The following is a 14435-nucleotide window of genomic DNA, read 5'->3' on the forward strand; positions in this document are numbered from 1 at the left end:
CATAGAGCTTGTCCTGAGAGCGGAAGTTGGCTTTGCGATTTGTTTCTGACAATAAACTTTTTTGTAAGGTTCTTGTATTCTCTTCAAGAAAGATCCTTAATGGTCGTGTACGTTCTTATTTTCTACCATTGCATTTAAATATAGCTTTTCAACTCCGTCTCCACAGGGCAACAAAATACACACGGCAATCAAGGTAACCTCCATTCTTTTCCGTTTATTCATATCTCTCCCCAACATTACGTCGTTTATTCAGTCAGAAAATAGCTCACACAATTTTTTTTACATTACTTGAGCGCACACTCACCTTCATTGTACGCCCACAGGAGAAAATTGGGTGCTCCATGGCAACATCGCAGAGCTGTGAAAGTGAGCATGCGCATGTGTGTGTCTCCATCTCAGTCTCCCCTCTTGTGTGTGAGAAAGATAGAGATAGAGGCTGGTTTGGTTCATTGTACAACTAAAGGTAAGTTAAATGCCAACGAAAGTTACTTGATATCGATAGTGATCAACTCAAGCGCTTAAAAAAGAATGAAGGACTCACATGAGTACAGCCACATGTCGAGTGCGGCTGTACTTCATCAAGTAAAAAAAAGCATGTGCGACGAAATCTATCCGCAAATAAAAGAGGCAGTAAGTCTCTTCGAAATTGTGTCCAGGAAATACTTAGTCATCATGCTTGATTTCGGCGACTAACGTCACAAAATGTCAGAATGGTAGTCAATTCGTCCAGTAAGGGTGCTCGGCTGCTGACGCAAACATACTGGGTTCGATATCGACTTCGATGGTCGAATTCCAATGCAGGCGAAACGCCAGAGGCCCATATGCTGTGCGATACCAGCGAGCTTTCAAGAATACCAGATTGTCAAAATTTCTGGAGCCCTCCACTACCGCGTCTCTCATAATCATATCGTGGTTTTGAGACATCAAACCCCGCATACTATTATTAGTCAGTTTGTCGTGCTGGTTTATACTACACACTGCAAAAAGCAGATCTCCAGACAGACAGCTTCTTGGGAGTATTCCAGGCCTAGCGACGCCATTTTGAGTCTTGGCTTCCATCGCTGCTATCATTGATGCCGGGCAGTATATTGGCGATTTCCTGATCAGGACAATGATGTGTCAAACATGTTACCAACCCTTTACCTCCAACGCCAAGCTCATTCAAACTACGCCCCTGCAACGCCTGTGGAAACTGCTGGAAGAACGAGCCTTCTAAAAACGGAGTCCTGATACGTCTGTTTTTTATGTTATATTGCAGCACGCCGGCTTCTTCTATGACACAATAGACCTGCTTATATGAGTCAGCTGTCATTGTTCCTTTTTCTGTCTCGGTTCTTCCAAAACATTATTTCGAAAAAAAAAACTCTATTGAATTGCAAAGAAATCACCTAAATAACTTTCCAATTTCATGTTGGGCTGTACATGACCCCCTTTAAAGCACGCGGTGACCACTCCTACGTTAGTACAGTGTGAATAAGGCTTAGTACCTTGGGTACTAAGCCTTATTTCACAGTTTTTGCCACGGCTTGTGATATGCAAGTATGATAGACGCTTTCGGCCATACCTTGCAGACCTAAAGTATCGTCATTTTGAAAGCGCTGGTACTGGTTAATCTTGAAGGGATCTCTGGTGATTGTAATGTATAATAATTTCGCGTGTTTTTCTTTCCTGCCACTTCGAAGACGAAACACGTTTAATGTGAGAGGATTCTTATAACTTAGAAGTGTGGTGGGTTGGGCTAATTGGTATCACATTACGATTGTTATAGCGTGAGATCAAAACGACGACAAAAGGAGAAGAATGATGATGATGTGTGGTGTTTTATGGCGCAAGGGCCAATTGATCGCCAAAGAGCGCCATTTCAATGAGTATAGAGATGTGGACAATGATATGTTGCGTGGCTGTACAGGGGCCTTAAAATTCCTCGCGATAATGCGGGTAAAAACACAAGTATTAAAGGCATGACAGTGGCGTGATATGCATATTAAAAAGGGTGACAAAGGTTTTGATAATAAAAACATGTAAAAATATTTGGCACTAGCACACTTGCCTCATCAGTGCCCTTGTGTCCAAGGGCTGCGAGGCAAGTGCTTTTAAATGTAATCACAGAAGCAGCGACCTCTCTTGAGAGGTCACGCTACGCAATGCCTTGGTATATTACATGGTAAAAATTAACATCTCTTAAAAAAGCTAACAATGATTTATGGGTGAAAAGTGGTTCCCTACCGACAAACATTGCAGGATGTAAAGGTATATGTTGTCGGTAGGGTAATGGGAAGTGTTGTCTTCTTAGAGTGTCTAACTGTTTACATTGGATTAAAACGTGAAGAACTGTTAAAGCCTCACCACATTTATCACACAATGGTGGGTCACCACCGGATAAAAGATGTGTGTGTGTCGTGTATGTGTGCCCTATCCTGAGTCTTGTTGGTGTTACCTCTGTTAGACGTGATTTTGATACTGGTGGCCAATGGCCAAGGTGTGGCTTGATAACGTGTAGTTTGTTTTGTGTGTGTGTATCCCACTTGATCTGTCAGTAGTCCCTGAGGTTTAGTTTGAGAGACGGCTTAAGATCAAGGGCCGGGATTGATATGAATGTAATGGCGGTGCTCTCATGGACGGATGCAGCGAGCTGATCCGCCCTCACGTTGCCTTGGATCTCACGGTGCCCTGGCACCCAGCACACTACAACATGTTGTTTGTGCGTGTAGAGTGTGCACAAAATGGAGTAAAGTCCGACAAGGACTGGGTTTTTTTGTTTTTTAAGACTGTGCAGAGCAGTTACCACACTGAGGGAGTCTGTATAAATTACTGCTTTTTGTATTTGTAATTGTTTGATGTGTTTAGCTGCCACCAGTATCGCGTAAGCTTCCGCTGTGAAGATACTTGTGCGTGGATGTAGAGGGCCAGCATCCGAAAAGGATGGGCCGACAGCAGCGTAGGACACAGAGGAGTTAGTCTTTGAGGCATCTGTGAAGAACTCAGGACATGTGTATTTGTGTTGAAGTTCCAGAAAGTATGTTTGGATATGGGCAATGGGTGCATGTTTTGTAACCTCTAGGAAAGACACATCGCAGTCTATAGTCTGCCACTGCCACGGTGGCGGGTATGCTACAGGAGCCATTAAACTGTGTTCAAGTGACACTTCAGTTTCTTCAGCTAGACACTTCAGGCGAACTGAGAAGGGCTGCCTCATCGAAGGCCTGTTTTGAAACAGAGTTGAGCTCGACAAATCATTAATTGTAGAGTATGAGGGGTGCTTCTTGTCTGCTTTCACCTTAAGGAAATAAACAAAGGACATGTAAGTTCTCTGCAGATGAAGCGACCACTCATTTGACTCGACATAAAGGCTTTCTACGGGGCTGGTGCGAAAAGCACCCGTAGAAAGGCGGATGCCCAAATGGTGCACGGGGTCCAGCATCTTCAAGGTACTTTGAGTGTCAAACTGAAAGACAACGGCCCCATAATCTAAGCGGGTACGAATAAGGCTTCTATAGAGGTTCATGAGGCATTGCCTATCACTACCCCACGTAGTACGTGACAACACTTTTATAACATTCATGGCTTTTAAACATTTTGTTTTTAAATACTTGATGTGCGGTACGAAGGTCAACTTGTTGTCCAAGATTAAGCCTAAGAATTTATGCTCAGCTTTGACGGACAGACGTTGCCCGTTCAGCCGAATGTCAGGTTCCGAGTGCATGCCTCTCTTTCGAGAGAACAAGACACACGTGCTTTTTTGTGGGTTAAGTCGAAATCCGTTTTCATCTGCCCATTTGGAGACCTTATTTAAACCCATCTGAACCTGCCGCTCACACATGGCCAAGTTGCATGAGTTGAGGCCAAGCTGAACGTCGTCGACATATGTACAATAGAACATCATGCGGGGAATGGACAAGTGCAAAGAATTCATTTTGATGATAAAAAGTGTGCAACTAAGCACACCACCTTGTGGCACGCCTGTTTCCTGGACAAATGTTTGGGAGAGCACACTGCCTAGACGGACACGAAATGTCCGGTTTGACAGGTAACTTTCAATTATATGAAACATTCTTCCGCGCACACCAAGGTGCGACAGGTCTCTTAGAATTCCGAAACGCCATGTTGTATCATACGCCTTTTCGATATCGAGGAACACAGAGAGAAAATATTGTTTATGAACGAAGGCGTCTCTGATCTGTGCCTCGATACGAACGAGGTGGTCTGTGGTGGATCTACTTTCTCGAAACCCGCACTGAAATGGGTCGAGCAAATTGTTTGTTTCAAGGATATGTACAAGTCGACAGTTTATCATTTTTTCGAAGACTTTGCACAAGCAGCTTGTAAGTGCAATAGGTCTATAGCTTGAAGCTAAAGAAGGGTCCTTGCCCTCTTTCAAAATGGGAATAATAATAGCCTCTTTCCAGGAGGTAGGAATAGTGCCAGAAAACCAGATAGCATTGTATAAACAAAGTAAGGTTTTTCGTGTTTCGGCTGGTAGGTTTTTTAACATTTCATACACCACACGGTCAGAACCTGAGGCAGAAGTGCTGCAGGAGTTTAGAGATGTTCGGAGTTCAGCTAGACTGAAATCTTGGTTATATCCCTCGTATCTAGTGCATTTGTGTTCGAGTTTCTGTTTTTCTATTCTTGTTCTGTATTTTTGGAAAGTGTCAGTATAGTGGGATGAGCTGGATACCCGTTCAAAGTGTGCCCCGAGGAAGTTTGCCTGAGCTTCCAAGGTATCACCTTGAGTGTTTACGAGTGGAAGTGTGTGTACTTGTTTCCCTGCTATCCTACCGACCACGTTCCAGACTTTTGCCTCCTGTGTGTATGAATTGATCCCTGACAAAAACTTCTGCCAGCTTTCTCTTCTGGCCTGCCGACGCGTTCTCCTTCCTTGAGACTTTATTTTCTTGAACGTGTCAAGATTTTCCGCTGTTGGCGAGTTGCGCAGCAATCTCCATGCCCTGTTCTGTTCCTTTCGCGCATTACGAACCTCCGTGTTCCACCATGGGACGTGTCGTTTGCCGGGCATTCCAGATGTTTGCGGTATGCACCTGGCTGCTGCGTCAGTTAGAAAAGCTGTGAAGTACTTCACAGCTTCATCTATGTTTAACCTACATATGTCTGTCCAACTCAAACGTGTAGTGTTGTGGAACTGTTCCCAGTCTGCTTTGTTTATCAGCCATTTGGGAACATGTAGAGGACATTCATATGTTGTTTGTGAACTCAACACTACAGAAAAATGGTCACTTCTATATGGATTGTTTATGATTTTCCATTTCAATAGGGGTAGAAGTGAAGGTGATACGATGCTGAGGTCTATAGACGAGTAAGTTTTGTTGGCAACGTTATAGTAGGTTGGCTCTTTCCTATTCAACAAACAGGCGCCGGAAGAGAAGAGAAATTGTTCAATGAGACGACCTCGTGCATCACAGCGAGAATCGCCCCACAGTCCACTATGTGCATTTAGGTCCCCAAGAAGCAAATAAGGTTCAGGTAGTTCGTCTATTAAAGACTGAAATTCACGTCTTTCAAGACGGTGGTGGGGAGGTACATACAAAGAGCAGATGGTGACGAGTTTGTTTAAAAGTACCGCTCGAACAGCCACCGCCTCAAGAGATGTCTGGAGTGGTAAATGTGTACACGCTACTCCTTGGTTAATAATAATGGCTACGCCACCGGATGACGCCACAGCATCATCTCGGTCCTTTCGGTATATGACGTAAGCGCATAAAAAATTTGTATTGGAGGATTTTAGGTGTGTTTCTTGTACACACAGCACTAAAGATGAGTATTTGTATAAAAGCTCTTGGACGTCGTCGAGGTTTTTAAGCAGGCCTCTGACGTTCCAATGAATAATTTGTGTTTCCATATTGGAAGTGAAGTAGTGCTGTGTGTACGTTAAGGGAGTGACTTGTTTAAGCTGAAAGATCAAGCTCAAGTACCAGGGCCATTGTCAGGCCCTGTTATGGGCTTTTTAGTTTTCTTGGCGCGCTCCAGAGAGCCGCGCCGTTCTTTTGGCACCAGGGGTGCCGCCGTATCCATTGCCTCCTCGGAGGCACTGGATGCCCGCTCATGCGAGCTGGTTTTTCGAAGGTTGGGCCTCGCCTGGCAGGGTGAGGCCTTGAGACCCGAGGACCCTGGAGTCCCTGGTCTCTGTTCAATAGTAGGCGGAGTAGACTCAACTACTGCCGCCTTGGGGGCAGGCGCCACAGCCAATGGCTCGCTCTGCGCAGGCCGAAGGAGTGGCGAGGGCTGGTGCGACACTGCCCCCAGGCGCGTCGCATCAGCATATGTGGGGCCATAAAATGGCGAGACTCTTTTTCTTGCTTCTTTAAATGTAATGTTTTCTTTTATCTTTAAAGTGATGATCTCTTTTTCTTTTTTCCAGAAAGAACATGAACGTGAGTACGCGGCATGATTTCCACCACAGTTCACACAGTGTGATGGTTCTTCGCAATTGTCAGAATTGTGGCCTGACACTCCACATTGTGCACAAGTTTGGTGACCACGACAGCTTTGTGAGCCGTGGCCATACTTCTGGCATTTAAAACAACGACGCGGGTTAGGTATGTATGGTCTGATTGACGTCTTTGTGTACCCTGTTTGAATACTTTCTGGCAGATTACTGGAAGCGAACGTGAGTATCAGGTGTTTCGTTGGTGTTACCTTGTTGTCTCTTCTAATGGTGATCCTTTGTACATTGGTCACATTCTGACTCTTCCACTCCTCCAGAAGTTCCTCTTCAGTCAAGTCTAGCAAATCGGCATCAGATACTACTCCACGGGTTGTGTTCATCGATCTGTGTGGCGTTACAGTGATGGGAGTGTCACCAAAAGTTGATAGATTCCGTAGCTTTTCAAACTGTTCTTTTTCTCGAACTTCAAGGAGGAGGTCTCCGCTGGCCATTTTGATAACTTTGTACCCGGCTCCAAGAGTTTCTGTGAGACATCTGGCTACAACGAAGGGGGATACAGTTCTGGCTTGCTTGCTGCTTATCTCACTATGTATAACATGAAAATGGGGGAAGTTTTCACTTGATCGGTTGAAAAAGCCTAAGTCTTCGGTGCGTACACGCTTTAAGGCGGTACGATCACTTAATAAGGGGAATGCTCTATGCATGCCAGTTTAATTTTCTTCAGAAGCGTTGGCGGCCACCCACCACGCAGCCCAATGAGGGGACGCTACAAGTTTGCGGATGCTAAAACCTGCAGATGGCAGCCGTACAACGCAACTATAACCCAATGCGCCTAGACCAAGGTAGGCTATTTGCACAGGGTTAACCCTTGCCGCCAGGAAGTTTGGAAGTAAACGGAAGATAGTAGAAGACAGGACAGATAAATAGTAAGAGGTAAAGACGAAGATGTAGGGAGAGAGGGATAGGAAAAGGCGACTGCCGATTTCCCCTGGGTGGGTCAGCCCAGGGGTGCCGTCTACGTGAAGCCGGGGCCAAAGGGGTGTGTTGCCTCTGCCGGGGGGGGGGGGCCTTAAAGGTCCAATCACCCAGCATCAGCTCAACCCCCAGGATCCCCTTTTCCCCGGACACGGCAAAGCCACGCACGGCTAGGCGTGGGAGGGAGTAGAAACTCCCCCGTTTGCTCGGGTCCGTGGTGTCGCTACACACCAAACGCCTGTTTTAACAGGCGCCCCTGCGGGGAAAAGGAGAAGAAGAAGAAGAAGAGCACTATAAACTACACGAAAAAAAGGCAGCACAACGACACTGGCACAAAAGCACACAGGTACGACAAAGTGCACCTTCGCGTGTATTCTTTTTCGTCTTCGTTCTTTCGCGCCAACTTTTTCTGAAGTTCCACTCACTTCATTGTCGTTTGTGCTGTCATACAACTATTTATTCAACGTATATACAGCACTGATAAAAACATGTGGCTGGCCCATTTGGCACATTCTCCAGCATGTTTTAAATTTAACGCCAAAGAAAAATAAGCACTTGACAGAATAAGCACCTGTAATATTTTCGTGCTCTTTAGTGCTGAAATGAAGACATCCTGCCATGACACGGGTTTCTTAAGGCCCGTATGAGTTGCCGCGAGTACTCAATTTTCAGAAATCACCCTGACAATGTCAATTTCAATAACCCTGGGCTGAGGAAGTTGCTGTTTTTCTTAGGCCAAACACAAAACAAGCTAAAAAGCGGAAGCCAAGCATATATTTTTTTACTCTCTATATGCTAGACCTCGAATTAGTGAATGTAGTGCTCTGCAAATGTCCAAGATAAGTGATCATAACTGGTCTGGGACTATTCACAATCCTGGAAAAAGCTATTGCCTCAATGTTAGGGAAGGTATGCTCATTTTGGTGCTTGTCAGAGACTTTTTGTGCTATATAGTTCTGTGTGAAATATCATACTCATGTTCTACAATGCCGCATAGCTGTTCCTTGGGCTCTTAGAGCCATACTTTATTCTTGTACATGAAGGAATTTCTCGCAAAAGTTTGAAGTCTGCAGAGTTCATCGTGTATTTAGGTAGTGTCAGGTCTATGGTAAGTAGTATAAGAATGTAAGGTGGTTCGATTATTGTGACTCCCTGGCCATGACACGAATAATGGGATAATACCCTCGTGTACCTCGTCAAACCCTTTATGTCTGATACGTAAGGCACATACTGGTATACAACCAGCGGGTATGTGCCAAAGCTGACTGACGATTTACATATGCCCAGGAATAGCGAGAACAGACATCACTCTAAATAATTTTACACGCTAAAAGGTGTAAAACGGGTGTACGCATTAAAAGCACCCATATGAACACCCTTTTACGCCCCATTTTTGACATTTGAGATGTTGGTAATTAAAACACCCTCAGAACACCCCATTTACACCCTTATATTTGGGGTGTAATGAGCAAGGCTACAAATTATTGATTGATATGTGGGGTTTAACGACCCAAAACCACCATACGATTATGAGAGACGCTGTAGTGGAGGGCACCGGAAATTTCGACCACCTGGCGTTCTTTAACGTGCACCCAAATCTGAGCACACGTGCCTACAAGGCTACAAATGCACGACATTTTCGGGCCGTTTTGCTTATACTGTTGGTATACGTTAACCATCTTGATACCAGCAAGGCCCCCACTACTACCTGCTTGCGAGTCTAGTAATGAATCGAAGCAGAAAGTAGCGTGACCGAAACGCAGTTTTCATCGATAAACCACGCAAACTACTATAACATGGAGGATACAATAGGAGCGACGCTTGTTCAATAGAGTAAGGGCCAATTCTCCTGTACCTGTTTCTTTCATCTGTGTCATTCCGTGATTAGTCAACACTCACAAACTACACTGATTTACCTGAACAAGTTAATGTTGCACACATTGGTGTAGCCATGCATAGAACACTCCCCCCTCCCCCCGTCCCCCATACGATCGAAGCTTTTAAAGCTAGAGATAAAACAACCACCACCTGCAAAAAAAAAAAAAAAACAGCACAGTTGTTTAGCCATAGCCACCACGTCAGCAGGCCATCAGGTTCCTTAGAAACATTGACTTCATGTATTTTAGCAGGCACGTTTTATTTAATTACTGTAGCGAATGTTCATCTTCATGTGTCCTTAAGAGTGCGTCATGGAAATCAGGAACAGGACACCGACCATAAAGAAAAATGCATAATAAGGACATTTCGGTGACCTTGACGCAGCCTTGCTCACAATGACGGGAGCCTTGTGGACTAAATTGCGAACAAAGCTCTCCTCAGGGGAGCCGAAACACATTCTCTAGTTCTCTCTCTCTCTCTCCCTTTTTTTTTTTCTGGATCCCCTTCTTTTAATTTATGTAACTTCCCCAGCAGACGTGCTTTGGTCAAAGCCTTCACTTTGTAGGTAGTGAGAAAACAGCATTGATGAAATATTCTCAGCCGTGGTCTTGTTCCAAGGATTGCAAGCTAAGTACAAATGTATTGCCGCAACGTGAAGACAGAAGTAGTAATTAACAGGTTGAGAAAGTAGCAGCAGGCCAGTATTTTTATTTACTGCACGCCGTAGCGTTCCTTTTCTTTCTTGTTATTGCTCGCTGCCTAAAAGCGTGCAGATGCGCGTATGCGCTGTCGTCTTAATCTTCCTAGCAGTACGCACGTGGCAATATGTTCTCATCGAATAGTGTGACGGCCGATGCATGCAATGTTGCAATGTATTTACCGAAATGAAAGTGCTGATGAAATATCGCCTGCGTGACCTTGAATGCGCAGTCCCTAAAGACCCATGGAGATAAGCAAAAAGCATCAGCTTAGCTTTTTTACCAAAATTCACTACATTAGGTCGGTGAAAGTGCGCTAAACATTGCTCCTGAGTAATACAAAGGCGCGCTCTGACTAGTAGCTCGTGCTGGCCGCACTGCACCGTCACAAAGTTCACTGCGATTCAGATGCACTGTTAAAGAACGAGTATAACGCAACAGATCGCTGCCGCAAAAAGAAAAAAAAAAAACAGCGCCCGCGTTATCAGCGGAGGGCCGGAGCTAGCGTTCAACCGCATCTAGCCGGTCTGAGAGCGCCACAAGGCGCCATCAAGTCTCGTCGCCGAGACAACCTTCGCTGCCCGCCTTCCTCCGTGGCTGCCCGGTATTGCTGCGCGCCGGGTGCACAGCGCGGGGAAGGGGTCGACATCGTCTTACATGTCACTGCGTGCGCTGGCGATAAACCCTTCCGTGTGTGTGGTGCGCGTGGCTTCTCGATCGGTAGCGTTTAGTAGTCGGTGTTTAGTTTGAAATGTGCCTGCGCTCTGTGGTCCACCAGTGTGTTCTGTCAGTGATGATTATTGCGAAGGCGCACCATCCTGAAGACTGGACCTGTGGATTCATATTGTGCAGCACTCGAAGTGGAATGGTGAGTACCGCTGTCACGTTGTTCCGTTCAGCGCTTTGTTAACTGCGTGATTACGAGAATAACGCTTTCAAACAATTTTGTTTTCAACTAGTTGATGACAAATCAGCATATGTTTACTTAGCGAGAATATTTGTCCGAACTGTTTCACGGGGATGATGGCGAAGTGTGATTGTGGGCAAGTTTTTTTGTTTGTTTGTTTAGATTGTTTGGAGTACAAAGCAGAGTGAGCGTTCGCCGCTGAGGTTCAGCGAAGAAATTGAACAGATTTTTGCGGTGCCCTTCGTTGGCAGCCGTTTTTAACGGGGCTCGCTCGTGCCGCACATCAATTTTTGTTTACCAATTAATACATGTGTGGGGACGGCGCCTGTTAGCTCTAAGCATCAACCGTGTGTAATACGCATATGCTTGCGCATGTCGCTAGTTCATTTACTTTCTTTTTTTTCTTATTGCACAAAAAGACCGAGAACGGAAAACAAGGGCCTGGTGTCGATGTCGTTGTTTTCGGTTCTTTTTCGTTTTGTGCGGTAACAATACCGTGATAACTCGGGTTGATGCATCGGGTGACAACACAGCATGTTGTTTCGCGTTAGGTGCGCCTCGCGAAGTTTGCCTACTTGCTAATACATTCAATTTCGTTAAATTTGTCTTCACCGGTATTTTCGTTCACCCGCAACGTAGCGTGACACTGCCGACAGCCGTGCCTGTTTAGCGCATAGAGCACTGAAGCTGGACTTTTGTTTGAACAGACCTTTAGTCTGTGTGTGTGGTCGAATTGCCTACTTGAACAGCGCAAACGCTTGTTTGAACATAACTGCTAACGTTCGAGCACATTTTATTCAGATTGTTTCCATAATGTGTAACTTTCAAAATATTCTTGTTATTCAGAGTTTTATTGCGATCGCCTCGCTTTGGCGTTTAACTTCGCTAAGTACTTCAGATGTTAAAGGTATTTTTGCTATGTCAAGCGTATTATTAGTTTTTTGTTGCACAAAAACACTTTAATGTTATACGTACTGCACGGTATCTAGGCATGTGTTGCAGCCAAAATGTAAGACTGGGCAGCATATCTATCTGAGAACACAACACGCACAGCCACTGAACAGCGTACGCTGCATCGGGAAGGAGTTATGCTTTCTCACCCTGAGAGCTTGATTGAAACAAATGGCCCTAATTTAGCAGTATGCAATGGTCATTGAGTGAAGGTAACAGGGTCACTTTATTCTACATTTCCCAGCCAATTTTGCTGCTATGGCAAATGTGTTTGAAAAAAAAAATCGTGCTGATTTAATGCACTGAAAACAGTGAACTGCTTGAATATTTCGGAGAGAAAAAAGTTTTTGCTCACGTGGTTGCCTTTCAAATTTTGCAGACTGTTGTTTGAGTGTTGATGTGAAAAAAAAATATTTTACAAGTACCGCACCTTTTTTTTATACAAATTTTGGTACAAGTTAAGTAAAGGAGCTTATGTAAGGTGTTTGAAACTCAGCAATATTAATACACATTTTCGGCAACATACGTCTGCAAGAATTTAGCCAAAGTGTGTTATGTTTGCATTTTCTCATTGTTATACTGCACTTTGTATGAATATCTAACTCCGGTGAACGTACGTATGGGTGAATGACCCGAACGGGTTAATAATAATAGTGAAAGGGTGAATAACCCCGGTGAACGTATACGAATTTCACTTTGTCGGCAAATGCTTCTACTCAATTAAGCCTATATAACGGCAGCTCTGAGTGAAATGTGAATTTTCACCTAACTCAAGAGTTGCTTATACAACGCTAAGTTTTTCAAATAAGCCCTGAAATTTATGGCTCTTTGCTACCGAAGAGGCATGGCCTCTCGCTGTTTTTCTTGGCGAGATGTACGCGCTGTTATGTAAGATATTTCAACACCACCTAGCCCAATGAATTACACTACCAACTCGGGGGCATCATCTTGACTTCAATGTCTTTGGGTATTGAGGTGGTGGAGCAAATTGAAATGTTTCTTTGACCTTCTGTAATACTAGCAGCCTCCTGTGAAACTAGCACCAGGAAAAAACACAGTTAGCAATCGAGGAGTCTCGTTATCCGTGAACGAACTGTAATGAAAACGTTATAGCCAGCTCCTAAGAAGCGACGAAAACTAAACCTTTGAATTGTGTCACCGGAGCGTCACTCGTAACGTCGCCATCGGCGGTGCACGAAGGCGAATATTTATTGTGCTGAAGACATCTCCTGCTCACCAAGCTATGGTTGCACAATATGTGGTTTAAGGAGGAGGCGCCCTCAGAACAAATGAATACAATATAAATATTCGTAGAATGAACACGTGGACATTTATTTACTGCTTTTACGTAACAGACAGCCAATCTAGCCGAATGTAACGACATACAGAGCATGCCAAACAGAAGCCTAACCTCACCGACAAAGCTACGCCTTTTCGGGAGCTGCACCATCCCTATAACGGCAGCGAAAACACTAGGTCGACCCGTCCGGCGTACGTGCCGGAGCCACGATTGATATATGGCGCTTAAAGTTTCAAAACCACCATATGATTATGAGAGACGCTGTGGAGGAGGGCTCCGGAAATTTCAACCACCCTAGGGTTTTTTGACGTGTGGCCAAATCTGAGCGCACGAGCCTACAGCATTTTCGCTTCCACCGAAAATTCAGCCGCCGCAGCCTGCATTCGATCCCGCGACCTGCGGGTCAGCAGCCCAGTACCTTATAGCCACTAGACCACCGTGGCTCTGTTGCCATGAGGCCAAAATGAATTGAGAAGGGGTGTCACATCTCTATCACTAATATTATCAAAAGCGTCATCTCACTGGCCGTTCACAGAAATGTGAGGCGTTAAAGCATATAATGGGTCACTTTCGTCCATCGCAATGACTATAGTCCAGAAACAGCTCTATTTCGTGAAAGGAGTTAGGGGAGAACAAATACCCATGTTACGTCAACACACAAGGAAGCACGGTGCAGCTTCGTTCGGTGTCGCCCCCTAAGGGGAGTTGAGCACCACCTCCAGATACTAATAAAGTTCTTTGCCTGTTTGCCTGTCGTTCGGCGGATCAGAAAGAAGCGTTAAAGAGAAAAGCAGAAAAGAAAGTCCATATTCTCGCAACATGCATCACCAGGCCAGGGCGCCTCTCAGCCCGTGAGCCAAAATGGTTGCTGCTCGGTTGTACCGGAAATCAAACACTCTGCCTTCTGTATGCTAAGCGAATGTTCTAATGACTTGGCCATCGTTTCTTTGAAGAATTACGTCACGCTGATGCGATGACACCCTTCACCTCTTTTTATTTTACATTTTGTTTATGTTTCACGCAAAAACCTTACGTGCCTGTGTTTGAACTCCCGGTAGCAAAACTTGGGCGAGACACTCGAAAAAGCTCACGAGGGTTTACCCGAAAAAACCACGTGACCTTATCAGAGTGAGGACGTCACATTATGACATCAGAGATCGCAAACACTTGACATCGTGATTACATCACATGACACTGCCATATCTCGACAACCACTTTTTAACATGATGGGCCTATTCTAGAGGCAACCGGAAACAGTGGGTTCAGCTTTACGATAAGACTATCAGGCGTCACCTGCTGCAATGACGTCACAAGCTGCATGTC

The 14435-nt window shown here is 45.0% G+C and overlaps 1 protein-coding gene across 4 annotated transcripts in view; it reads left to right on the forward strand.

Moving 5' to 3' along the window:
- Positions 1 to 10539: 10539 nt before the first annotated feature.
- The window catches only part of LOC142768851 (venom protease-like), a 50205-nt gene continuing 46309 nt past the window's right edge, over positions 10540 to 14435 (forward strand). The window contains exon 1 of one of the 4 annotated variants that reach the window (XM_075871238.1): positions 10540 to 10822. In XM_075871238.1, coding sequence (XP_075727353.1) covers positions 10706 to 10822 — 117 coding nt within the window. In that variant the 5' untranslated portion in view covers positions 10540 to 10705. The remainder of the gene's footprint in view (positions 10823 to 14435) is intronic. The other 3 variants (XM_075871240.1, XM_075871239.1, XM_075871242.1) reach the window with 3 other exon arrangements.

Source organism: Rhipicephalus microplus, chromosome 8 (assembly GCF_043290135.1).
Source record: "Rhipicephalus microplus isolate Deutch F79 chromosome 8, USDA_Rmic, whole genome shotgun sequence".
NCBI lineage: Eukaryota > Metazoa > Arthropoda > Arachnida > Ixodida > Ixodidae > Rhipicephalus > Rhipicephalus microplus.